General features: G+C 38.2%; 1 protein-coding gene across 2 annotated transcripts in view; it reads left to right on the top strand.

Annotated features, from left to right (window-relative positions):
* HPGD (15-hydroxyprostaglandin dehydrogenase) overlaps nt 1-12,938 on the top strand; it is a 31,582-nt gene extending 18,644 nt beyond the window's left edge. Inside the window, exons 4-7 of one of the 2 annotated variants that reach the window (XM_005310237.5) lie at nt 819-906; nt 6,908-6,984; nt 9,143-9,306; nt 10,930-12,938. In XM_005310237.5, the coding sequence (XP_005310294.1) occupies nt 819-906; nt 6,908-6,984; nt 9,143-9,306; nt 10,930-11,068 (468 nt within the window). In that variant the 3' untranslated portion in view covers nt 11,069-12,938. The remainder of the gene's footprint in view (nt 1-818; nt 907-6,907; nt 6,985-9,142; nt 9,307-10,929) is intronic. The other variant, XM_005310239.5, reaches the window with a different exon arrangement.
* The last annotated feature ends 209 nt before the right edge of the window (nt 12,939-13,147 follow it).

The following is a 13,147-nucleotide window of genomic DNA, read 5'->3' as shown; positions in this document are numbered from 1 at the left end:
GGCATGGGCAGTTCTTCAACTGGGACCTTATCCTGGAACTCTTCTATAAGTTTAAGTGAGTTCTGACTGCAAGAGGAGTGCAGTAATGGATCTCAGTGAGACAGAATTAGGCAAGGCTGAGTGTATCAGTTTTCCTTCCCTCCAATCCCTCTGGAAAAAGCAAACACTCTCCCATGCAGCCTGTAACTAGCTTATATAAAACATTATACCATCACCATCCTTTTGTTTATATATTTTTATGTTTTACCTTATAGATCTTCTTTGGGTCTCCCAGTATGCCTTGTTCTTTGATCCTTGAACGTATAGTCTTTTGGGACTGATCTTCTCCTATAGAAGCCAATGGTAAAACTTCCATTGACTTTAATGGAAGAGAATGAGGACTTTAAATTCTGAATTTTTCAGGACAGGGACTACGTCACTGAGCCAAATCCTGGAATGTGCTAAACATATGAAACTCTCATTGGAACAGGGCTCAGGACCTCTCGAGGATTCAGTCAGTTACTCGTATATTCTTCCGTGCAAAACACACCATCTGTGCATAAAAAATAATAGTAATGAATCCCAAGTCCAAAGAAAAGTTTAATTTATTGATCACTTTCATTCACAAGCGAAACACTTGTATAGCATATCAATAATTAAACATACAGTTTGTTTCAGCGCTGTTATTGTTATGTCACCTGCAGCAGTTCTTCTTTAATGCTACCCACTGTGGGTTATCTATGTTATAACTTAAAATTATAAATAAAAGCCTCACTGCTCAAGAAGAAGAAAAAATGACAAATTTAGAATTTATTTCCCCTTTATATTTCATATATCAGACTTCTGTGATCAGAGGAACATACATTGGTCTGGAATACATGAGAAAAGGAAATGGAGGGGTAATTATTAATATATCATCTCTGGCAGGTAAGAAAATCTTATACCTAAATCCTTGCTGGTACTTTCTAAAATAAATTAATCCATATTTATTCCTTATTCTTTTCTTCTTTTTTCATGATCTTTTTGTTGTTTCTTCATACTTGTACATCATCTACTTATCTTGCAGTGACCTCCACAATGAATAGAGAAGGGCTACTATTTTTCCCAGCCCAGTTGGGCTATGTAATTGTACACTCAGTAATTTCCTGCACTATTAGTCTCAGATCCCACAATGATGCGTATGGTATAAATATCTAATTTTTTAATCTTCCCTTCAAGGTTACCAAATGATTGTAGATTAAGTGAACATCAGCTAAGCTTAATTCATAATACTTCACTAATATTTTATCTTGCAAAGCCAAAAACGGTATTTGAAGCATACTGTGTGTATGAAGGGATAGTCTTCAATATTTATAGACCCAAAGAGGAAACATTTACATTCTGAGTTTTTATTCAAACTGTTTAATTTTTGTAGCATAAATAGATCAATGGGAATTAAATTTAGAGGGCAGGAAAATACCAGAAAATCCTCTATAATGGGCCAAAAATCCATGAGCGAGAGGGAAGCTGAGCAAAAGAAGCTGTCTCTCTCCTTCCTCTAACCCTTTGGTAGCCCCATTAGGTTGTACTAGCTCTGTTGATACTAAAGGGAGTGCCTGGATGAGAAGTGGTCCTCCTCGCATTATCCTTTAGCAGACATGTGGGGAATACTTGCAGGAATTAATAGCGACCCTGTCCGCATTGATTCCAGCCCAGTCCCACTTAATACTTTCAAACCATGTGGTGAGAACTTGAGGGTAAGAAAATAATCTTGTCTTTTATATATAGATTGTAAACCAGGGGTAGGCAATCTATGGCACAGGTACCGAAGGCGGCACGCGAGCTGATTTTCAGTGGCACTCACACTGCCCGGGTCCTGGCCACCGGTTTGGGGGGCTATGCATTTTAATTTAATTTTAAACTAAGCTTATTAAACATTTTAAAAACCTTATTTACTTTACAGACAACAATAGTTTAGTTATATATTGTAGACCTATAGAAAGAGACCTTCTAAAAAGGTTAAAATGTATTACTGGCACGCGAAACCTTAAATTAGAGTGAATAAATGAAGACTCAGCACACCACTTCTGAAAGGTTGCCGACCCCTGTTGTAAACTATTTTGGACAGGGACTGCCTTTTTGTTGCGATTGTACAGCATCTAGTACAATGGGATCCTGGTCTGTAACTAGGGGTCCTAGGAGCTGCTGCAACACAAATAATTAAATGAGGAGGCACTGAGTATAGAGTAGAGGAGGAGGAGGTACTGGGGGAGTATAGGGAGTAGTGTGATTAGATACCCCAAGTTCCCCTGCATATCAGGACATCTGCAAGCTGAGAAAACCAAGTCACCCCAATTATATTATGCATTGGAGCGTTGTGAGTTTAAACTCAGTTTTACACACACACACACACACACACACACACACACGCACAGCCTCACATGAGTTTTTCCATTAAACGTCAATACAGCCTGATCCAATGCCTATTGAAGTCAATGAAATTTTTTCCATCAATTGCAACAAATGTTGGATCAGGCCCAAAATATCAACTGCTTTTGTAACACAAGGAGCCATCAGTGCTAGTGAAAGGTTAAACAGCTTCACACAGTATATAAACATATAAAAAGAGGGCAAAGGTAGAGTACTGCATTGTGGGGCCTGAGTCAGCAGTGCCGATATGAGTCTTGCCTCCAGGCTTGCAGGATCTGAACTTTTCCTAGTGCATTACAACATGATTTGATTTTTAACATCTAGTAACCCAGCCCTCTGAGGTTTTAATAAGCTTTTACAAATGTCTTTTTAATTAATCTATTAAAGTTTTATTTATTTACTTTTACATTTTTTTTAAATCTGATCATTGTGCTCTAATGGTTATGACTATCTCTTTAAAAAACAAAGTGTACTTTGCTTTCTTTACTTTTACATAGCATGAGTTTAGCAATTGTTTCCAAAGGCATCAGAAAAAGCAGATTATAAAAGTTGACACAGGCTTTTTTTATTCCTATTTGTATATTGTGATTATACTTTCTTTTCTAAGACTCTAATCCTGCAGTGACTGCACACATAAAACTCCCCATTAAGTAGTTGTTTAACACTCACTAGAGTGAGTTTCCAGTTTGTTTGTTTTTCCAGTTTTTTCAGCAAACTTAGCTTCTGTTGACCATTAACAAACCTGTTTATCTCTTTTGTTTTTCTTTTCAATTCTCTGTTTTCATCAGACAGGCTCCACACATAGCAAACCTCTGTCTCACATTGTGTGCAATAAGAATAGTCATTTAATGCTTATATAACATTCTATGTTCAAAGTCCTGTACACACACTAACTAATTAGGCTTTAGTTCTATTGGAGTTTTGCAACTGATTTTAATTAGAGAAGGTTCAAATCCTAGAGCTCAGTCCTGCAAGGTGAAGTCAATGGTACTACTCACATTCTTTACAGTAAGCGCTTTGCTGGATTGGGGCCAGAGTGCCTTGTTCCATACCACCCCTCTGTGAGGTAGGTATGAGTTAGGAAATAGAGGCAGCAAAAGTCTGATTTGCCTAAGGCCACACAGCAAGTTTTTTGGCACAAGAGGGATTAGAACTGAAAAGTACCTGACTACTAACCCTCTGCTTATCCCTGAGCATGCTGCCTCTCAAGGCTATAAAGCTTCTGATAACTTTCAAAGAAGTTATGCAGTCATATAAAAAGAGGAAGTTATACCACTAAGCCTCTGAGACAATGGGAGTTTTGTGTGTGTAGTTGCAGAACTGGCCCCATAGAAGAGAGCTTGCCACAGGTTTCTAAATGAATGCATTATCATAAATATCACTTGACATTTAAGGAGCTTAAGACAGGTTAACCCCTCTTGTAGGATACTGTTAGAATATAGTTTTGAGGGTTGTGATTTCTGTATAAATTGGTTTTATACCTACATAGAGAAAATTGATACAATGTTATGTGTAACTGCTAAGGTTGACAACAAAAACTGAAGAGGATGGTTGGGTTGGGTGGGTTTCTGTTGTTGGCTGGGTTTTTGTTGCTTTGTTGTTTGGTAATTTTGGCAGATTTTATGTTTTCATGAAGCTATGGTATAAACTAGGCCCTTTGAGCCATCTGGATTCTGAAAGGAAAAAGCAAAATAATTTATAGAGGACTTAAACGTAGGTACAATAATTAGTGTAAGAACATACTGACTTGTTAGAGTCCTAGAATATAACATTAGAAGGGACCACCAGATCATCCAGTCTGACTTCCTGTATATCACAAGCCACCAACACCACCCACACACTAAACCCAACAACCAAAATTAGACCAATGTATTACAGCATACAGGAGACTAGACTATTATGTGCCACAGGCAGTGAACAGAAGAGATCAAGGTGCACCCGTGCCTGTAGCGCTTGCAATAGTAGGGAAATGATTAAGTGAGGTATACGCAGATGATCCCTGCAAGTGACCCATACTCCAGGGTGCAGGGTCCACAAGTTGCCAACATGGTGCTTTTTCCATAGGATGTTTCTCCAGAAGACAATGCATTGGGTATTTCAGAAAGCACACAAATTTAGGTCCAGATCCTGCAAACATTTACACATGCTGAACTTTGCTATCATAAAGTGATTTCAATGAAGACTCATGGAAGTAAAGTTAAACATGTATGTGTGTGGTTGCAGGAGTGGGATTTTAGGGTCAATACCTTAAAAAGAACTGTGATACTCTCAGACAAGAAAGGAAAAAAAGGGTTGTGCTGACCAGAAGTCAGGATAGGAGCTCTGGGAAACACGAGCTAACCTGAAAGGGTTAGGGACTTTGATTTTGCTGCTTGTAAAATGTCCTGGAAGGAATGCAGCAAAGGACTTCTGCAAAGCTGGTGTCTATTTGGGGTAAACAGGAACCCCTACAATAAAGTCTACACAGGGAGAGTGAACTGTGTTCAAACCAGAGCCTCTAGTGAACCCTCTCTCTCTCTCATCATTCAGCCCATAGTACAGCTACAAATCCATCAACTCTTTAATTTGTTTCCTTTGTTAGACCTCTGTTGGTCCAAAAGAGATTTTGACCTTCAGATCATACGGCAAGTTCATTCTGTTTTTCAGCTTTTTGTCTGAGGAGGAGGATGGCCATTCAGTTTTGACTTGAGGCTTGAAAATTCTACTTTTTAAGTTGGCATTACAACAATCATTCACTTTTTAAAAATAATTGTTATACATGTTTCTATAGGCTTTGATAAGCATCTTTTATAAAATACACACAAACAAACATGGCAAAAAGTCTGTTCTAATGGAAAAATTGGTCAACATGTTACAATAATACTTAACAGTTTGCTTCTAAATAAATTTCATCATTTTCTCAAAACCTGCCCTTGATCATTTTCACAAAAAGTATTTTATAATCAGTGCAAATGTATTAAGGCAAAAGTGACATACAAGGACCCATTCAAACTTAATATATAACACATTGAATATATATACTTACTGTGGTATTCTGATAATGATCTCTAACACAGTATATTCTTGGCACCAACCACTACCTTCTGATGAGCTCACAGCTCCCACTGAAATCAAGAGTAACCATGTGAGACTACATAATTTGGCTCTTACTCTTTGCAACATTCTAAGCCATAACAACTTTAAGATTATGAGTAAAGAGAATCACATTTTATCTCAGGATGGCTAACAATGCAGCCACGGGGAAAGGGGGGGATGAAAGGCCAACTACATGCTAATAAATCGTATTTAAAAAGAAATTCCTGTCCATGGGGAAATATACCTAGGAGGAAATGCTTAATTAGTTAGTTAATATTGTGTATTCAACAAACCTGTTCAATAGACTGAAAGAAAGTAGTAATATCAACAAATGCAACTCTTAACATACAGCCTTCATAGAATCATAGAATATCAAGATTGGAAGGGACCTCAGGAGGTCATCTAGTCCAACCCCCTGCTCAAAGCAGGTCCAATCCCCAGACAGATTTTTGCCCTAGATCCCTAAGTGGCCCCCTCAAGGATTGAACTCACAACCTTGGGTTTAGCAGGCTAATGCTCAAACCACTTCAATGCTAATTTCCCAATTTGTGGATCATGAAATTTAATTAAAACTATTGACCATCACAAATGAACAAACAGATTTACACCGCTACCTCGATATAACATGACCCTATATAACACGAATTCGGATATAACGCGGTAAAGCAGTGCTCTGGGGGGAGGGGCTGCGCACTCCGGTGGATCAAAGCAAGTTCAATATAACGCGGTTTCATCTATAACGCAGTAAGATTTTTTGGCTCCCGAGGACAGCGTTATATCGAGGTAGAGGTGTAGTTAGAAGTCTCACTTCACGTCTAAAATGGTAACGAGTGATCTGGACACCCTAACAAAGGGACTAGAGTATAAACCAAGGAGAGGAGCTGCCTCTTTGTCAGCTTGCCAAGAAATCAGGAAGAGAGAAAATGAAAGGAAAACTTGCTCTTACTTGTAGGGTTAGTGAAACTGTCTTTTGACATCTAAGTGAGGCGTTGTGCCATCTTCCACTTCATTCTCAGCTAGGTATGCTTTTTAAATTTATTTTCTGATTTTTATCTGTTCTCTCTCTCTCTCTCAAATAAACAGTAGTTTGCTTAAATAACCTCTAAGTCCTTCTTCTGGATTCCTAACGTATCCTGTCTTGTATCTGCCTTTTCAACTGTAAATTCATTAGGATTGTCTTTATCTTTATGTTATTTACAGTACATTGTGGTATTAAAATAAAAAACAAGTTAGATGTGCTGGATAATCTTGCCTTTTTGTTCTTTTCTGGAGTTATATTTTTTTTTGGCTGATCTTTTACTCTCTCTCCTTTTCCCCAGTTTGACCTCAAAATTACAGCTAGAATTAAGAATGTTCAACTAATAATGACTGCTACATTTGATTGTGCATTTGTTATAATCTCAACAGGTGTTGTGTATATTCAACTCTTTTTTCATTTTTCAAGGACTCATGCCTGCTGCACACCAACCAGTGTACTGTGCTACAAAGCATGGCATAATTGGATTCACCCGGTCTATAGCTGTGAGTATATGTAGCCAAAAACACCATCAGCAATTCCTTGAGAACAAGCTTATTTTCTCAGGTTCCCTCTCTATAGCAATGCAAGTGAAACCAGTGCCTACAGAAGTGCTGTGTGGGCTTTTGTTTTGTTTTAATAAAAGCTTTTAAGGTGGTAGCTGGAGACGCCTTCATTTCACAGGGGTAACACCAAGGAGGTAATAACAGAGATGTATGTGGGGTTTGTGATCAAGACAAGCTTTGGGCAATCTTCTTCTTAGGTTAAGGGCAATGAGGGTGATATAGAGAGAGGATAAAGACAATCAATCAAATAGACAACCTTGGACAAATCATTTCAGTTTCTCCATCTGTAAATTAGGGATGATATTTATGTAATAAGTGGGTGCTGCAATACAAATTGGTAAATGTGGGGGAAATGATTTGAATATGAAAAGTGCTCCCCATTATTAAGGCTGACTCAGGTGTTCTGATTACTTAGCATTGGTGTGGTAGTAACAATGAAAGGCTCCAGTTCAGGATGGAGCCTATGCTGGCTGTTGTACAAACATATAGGAAGGAGCAGTCCCTGTCACAAGAAACTTCTTGTCTAATTTATGGCAAGATTCCAGTAGAGGGAAAGGACTTGAAGGAAGTCTGAGGATAACAAGATCATGTATTTGCATAGACCAGTTATGTGCACAATTTGAGGAAATCACATGAGATTTCTAGTCAAATTTCCAGCCCAAAGAAGCTGAGATATATTTGGATAAGCATGCAGACTTTTAAAATGTTTTCCCAAACCTCTGAATCTTCTGAAGTTAACTAATGCAGATCAGTTTGGGAATAGGAATCATATATCACACCTTGGCCACAGTCTGCACAGGACAGCATATAATTTAATTCTGTGCATGATTTAAAAAATAATAATATCATTCCAACAACAAAAAGTGTGGTAAAATGAGAGCATATGCTACCTCCTAATGAACACAAGAAAATAAAACACTGGAGAAACACAATAGGACTTAAAATACTTACCAGATAATGGAAAAGAAGGTGCAGCCTGACACAGGAGGGTGAAAATTAGAACTTTTAGGACTCTAGTTGATTGTGCCAGACTTAGGAGGCCAGCTCCTAAAGAAGATTCTGGATAAGGCTCCAATAAAAATGGTAAACCTCAGATTAAACAATTTAGTGGTGAACAGGCAGTCAAAAAGAAAGTCATTCCAGAGCAAGGGACAGAATCCCAATTTTCTGTGGTGAGGGAGGTGAGTGGAAAATATTCAAAAGTTTAGGGCTGGAATTTGGTGTGGTTTGAGATTTCATGTTATTTTGTTTTCTTATGAAAAAGTTTTTTATATATTAGAAAAAAAAACCAAGGTTTGCTGGGGTTACTTTTAGGATGTTAATTGCTTCTTCTGTATAACATTATATTATTATACCAGCCATAGTGCCGATAGTTGTAGCTGACATTGCTGATGAGAAAAGATTTTAAAAAATCTGTTTTAAGGAAAGAAAATGTTCAGATTTCTGTCAGAATAATCCTCAGCAAAATATGGGGTGTATGCAAGGTCTTGACTTGCTAAAGAATATATTGTTCAAACTTTTCCTGAAACATTCAAGCATCAATACCACCACCATTTCTTTAGCTGGTAATGATGCCAAGAAATCTTGGGGTACATGCTGAATTTTTGCTAGTAACTTGAGGTAGTCTTGTCTAGGAGCTATTAGTATAATTGTTCACCTGACTTTATAGATTAAGGAATAAAATCTAGAATGTAATCAAGACGCATGTGCATTGATGCGAGTGACACTCCTTTTTATGGCCTTCATCCTCTTCATGTTGACCTCGCCCAACCATGAACCAAATTAATTTCTGCTTTGAGCACCAATTTTGTGTAAAACAGAAATTATATATATATAAAAAATAATCAGACAGATAGACACACACACACACACACACACACACCCCAATCATAAAAGGCCATAAATAAGACCAGGATCAATACCCAGTCTGCCACCCTCACAACCCTCTTATGCTTTTTGCCAACATCAACCATTGATAAATAAAGGGCTAATATGCTACTGTTAGTTTTGCTGATTGTGTCAAGCAACATGTTTACTAGCCTTTGTAGAGGTTCACAAAATGCTGAAAATGAACACAATGTGTCTGACACTTTTGTAGATGGCGGCTCAAATGGGAAATTATGGCGTGCGACTAAATACAATTTGTCCAGGTTTTGTTAACACACCAATTCTTCAGTCTATTGATAAAGAAGAGAATATGGGACAATATTATGAATACAAGGATGAGATCAAAGATATGATGAAGTTCTATGGTGTTATGGAGTAAGTGAAGCTACACATAATATTCTTTTGTCTTCTATAGCTGAAGGGAAAGAAAGTAGTAGTACCACAGGCAGCTGATGCACAGCAGGCAGTGTAACCAATGTCTGTACTGTATTTCTGCATAAACCACATGTGAGACAAAAGAGAAGGCAACTGAAAGAAAGGGACTCAACCATGTTATTGTTGTTGTCCCTTTTCAACCCAAGCAGCTAATCAAATTGCAGGGCCCTGGGGTTGTTCCAGGTGGAAGTAGAAATTGATTGAGTCTGATATTTTCTTTGATGAAATCTTATTTATTTACAAAGAATGTACAAAGTTCTGTGTCTCTGAACACAAAAGGAATCAAATAGCAGGAAACAGCTTCTTTTCCTCACAGCAGCAAGAGCACTCTTCTCAGCCTGCACTCCTAACTCAAAAATCTTTCCCCAGGTTTCTTCCAGTGTCAAACACCATGCTTTCAGCTGCTCCTTCAGGCTGTCACTCTGAGGCCTAGTCTTCACTTACCGGCTGGTCCGGCGGCACGCCATCGATGTTCTGGGATCGGTTTATCGCGTCTGGTTAAGACGCGATAAATCGATCCCGGATCGATCCCGGAAGTGCTCACAGTCGGCGCCGGTACTCCAGCTCGCCGAGAGGAGTACGCGGCGTCGACGGGGGGAGACTTCCGGCCGCGTCTGGACCGCGGTAAGTCCGGACTAAGGTACTTCGAATTCAGCTACGTTATTAACGTAGCTGAATTTGCGTACCTTAGTCCGAAGTCCGGACTAAGTGGGGACCAGCCCTCAGTCTGCCAGTTTTCTGCCTTCTCAATTGCTATGCTTCTTCCTTCCCACCTAATCACAGCCAAACCCCTCCAGCCCACTCAGTCTAAACTCCTGGGAGGATTCACTATCCTCTTTTGCCTTAGGTAGAGCAAAGGTTATGGTTAATTCATCCTGACAGTTTGTTAACAGAATGGTAAGTTCACATCCAGTCTCAAAGATGATTGTGATTCATGCAGTCACCAGTACCTCAAAACATAACACCATATTGGTTTGCCCATGCTTTTTCAGATGTTACTTGCTTTCACTGAGTAGCACTGAAGTTTTACATTCACTATTGCAAATTACAGAGCGCAAAATTCTCCTCTCTAATTTGCATTGCTCTCCAGTTAATGTCAATGGAAGCATGTTTGGGGAAACAAATACAGAATACACAACAGAGGAGATCTGCAGTGTAGTGGAGTGAAGCATTTTCCTATAGCATTTATCACACTCTGGGAACTTTGATAGGAAACTAAGTTGCAACCAAACATCTGAAGTATTTACCAATGACTAGACCTATAAGGGCTCATTTGCAAAGTTGCAGTTGTATATTTTTTGCATATCCAAATTATGATGACCCCATATCCTTCCAGAAATGCTCTTGCTACTTCGTTATATTTCCAAAAGACTTGGAAGTAGATCTATGCAAATTGTAGATAGTTCATTTTGCAAGCGTTTATGCAAACCTTTATTTATACTTGGTTTAGTACATACTTTTTCCACAATCTCCAGTGCATTATGCTATCAAACTAAGATAACCAAGAAGGTATTCTGTGCCATGTCTGATTTTCAAAATGGAAAAACGTTTATTTTTCTGTAGCCCATCGCTAATTGCCAAAGGTCTGTTAATGATCATTGAAGATGATGCTTTAAATGGAGAGGTTATGAAGATTACAGCATCCAAGGGGATTCATTTTCAAGAATATAGTGCACTTCCTTTTCAATCAGGAAGGCTATAAATATTATTCTGTTATCTTGTCTCTAAATTAATGTAAAAATGTGTTTTAAACAATTTTTTTAAAAGACAAATGTTGTTTGTGTCCAAAGAATGACATGATTTGAACTCTTTAATGCAATAATGTACAGCTGTGTAGTAATATGATTTCTTACTTTGATTTTAAAAGCTACTGTTAATATTCTTTATTTGGTAGAATAAGTATATTGCTCAAAAGATATTCAGTGATGCAGTAATAAGGGTCAGATTCTGCCCATTGGTAATTATATGCTTGTGGCAGGCTGTTCCCCTCCTGACCTAGTGTGGCACTGCAGGCACCCCTTGCTTCAGTTGCCCTTCTGTCAGGACTCTTAGGAACGTCACACAGCTCAAAAGGGCATAAGACAAAATTCCCCTACTGGGATTCTACTTTATTAAATACAAATAAACTTGAAATAGAAAATCTCCCCTGGGCTTCAGAAATCACACAGCCCTCCTCCTTGGGGCTTGTTCCCTCTCAGTCCTGGCCTCTCTGGCCTGTAGTCTCTCCCACTGGGTTCAGAGTTGCACAGCCCTCTTCCTTGGGGCCTATGTTTTTCTGGGAGCTTTCCCCCTCCTCCGACACCTTCTCTTTGTGACCACCATTGTGCAATTGAGCCCTGATGACCTTTATAGGGCCCAGGTGCTGGTTATTCAATTAACTGCCTAGACAAGCCATTACATATTGATGTAAAAACATTTACCAAGAATATATTCTCACTTTGACTTCCAATTCTTTTAAAACTTGAACAGTAAATGGCTAAATATTTAGCAGCAAGGGGTAACTATAGGACATCTGATGAGAATAAGGGTGCACTGCTGGCTCACATGGATACTTCCAAAATGGAAGAACAGTACTTGCACATCTTCCAGACATTTTGCACCTTCACAGCTTTTGATATTGCACCTTCACTTGAGCAAAATGGCCATTAACTTCACTGCAAGGTTGGACAAATTGAGAGCATGATCAGACCTTTATTATATATTTAATTTGTGTAATGAATTGTGGATGAAGATAATACTGTTAACTATGATAGGAGCAATTCATTAAGATACTGTCTGACTATGGAACAGACGTTTTTAGGCATACTGGGCAAATTTACTAATAGTGTAAACTAGCACCACTCGAGTCTCTTTAATGAGTTGTGCTTGTCTACAAATTGGGCTCACAATCCTCAAATTTGATTGTACTTTGCTATTGGCTGGTAGCCAGAGATGTCTTGTAGGTCTATTTACAATAGTTTTAGGCTCTTTTATATGACCAAGTAGACAGAATAGCCTATGTCTATTTTCCATGTGTAAAATGTGTTGCATCTTTTTTCTGTGCTGCCTGTAGAAATATTACCATAGTACTAGCAACTTCCCATCTTCTTTTGGTTATACAGTAACACAAGTCATGCCAGACATAAAATCCATATTTATAGGATAGTGCAAAGTTGAAGTGCGAGTATCAGTGAAAAAACTATTTTAAAATGAAAAATGACCTATTGCAAATAATCACCAAAGTCTGTATTATTGTACTTTCTATGGATAATTGGGGGTGAGGAGGAGGAAATCACTCTCTAATTAGGGAGGAAAATATCTTTGTTTTTGGAAGGTTTTCTGAGCACATCTGCTTCTTAATTGCACTCAAAGACTAAAAACGAAATATGAGCAATACAAATTCCAATTACTTTTATTTACAAATTAGAAAAATGGATTTTAAAGACTAGGAACAACTAGGGGGATCTGTTAAATGAACTTGTCTTTTTGATATAGCATTGTCCTGTATTTGTTTTGCCTGTAATTATATTTTGTGTGTTTAACTTTTTTTAAAATATGTACTTCTCAATTAAATAAAAAATAATTTAAAGTTCTATTGGAGTATTTCTTCTTTATAAATGGAGTTTTGAAAGAAGAGCTAAGAATGAAGAAATGAAGAGCTGAGAAAAGGGGGGAGAAAAAGATCAAGCATGTATCCCCACTTCCTCTCCTCTCTTTTTTTCCTTTTTCCTTCTGGCTATGTCAAAACTGGCAGTTCAGCATTTTTGAAGCCTATTTCAAATCCTTGGGCCCCCAGCAGTAA

This window comes from Chrysemys picta, chromosome 5 (genome assembly GCF_011386835.1).
Source record: "Chrysemys picta bellii isolate R12L10 chromosome 5, ASM1138683v2, whole genome shotgun sequence".
NCBI classification, from domain to species: Eukaryota; Metazoa; Chordata; order Testudines; family Emydidae; genus Chrysemys; species Chrysemys picta.
Note: the sequence above shows the minus strand (reverse complement) of the source record. Positions and strands in the feature narration are given on the sequence as shown.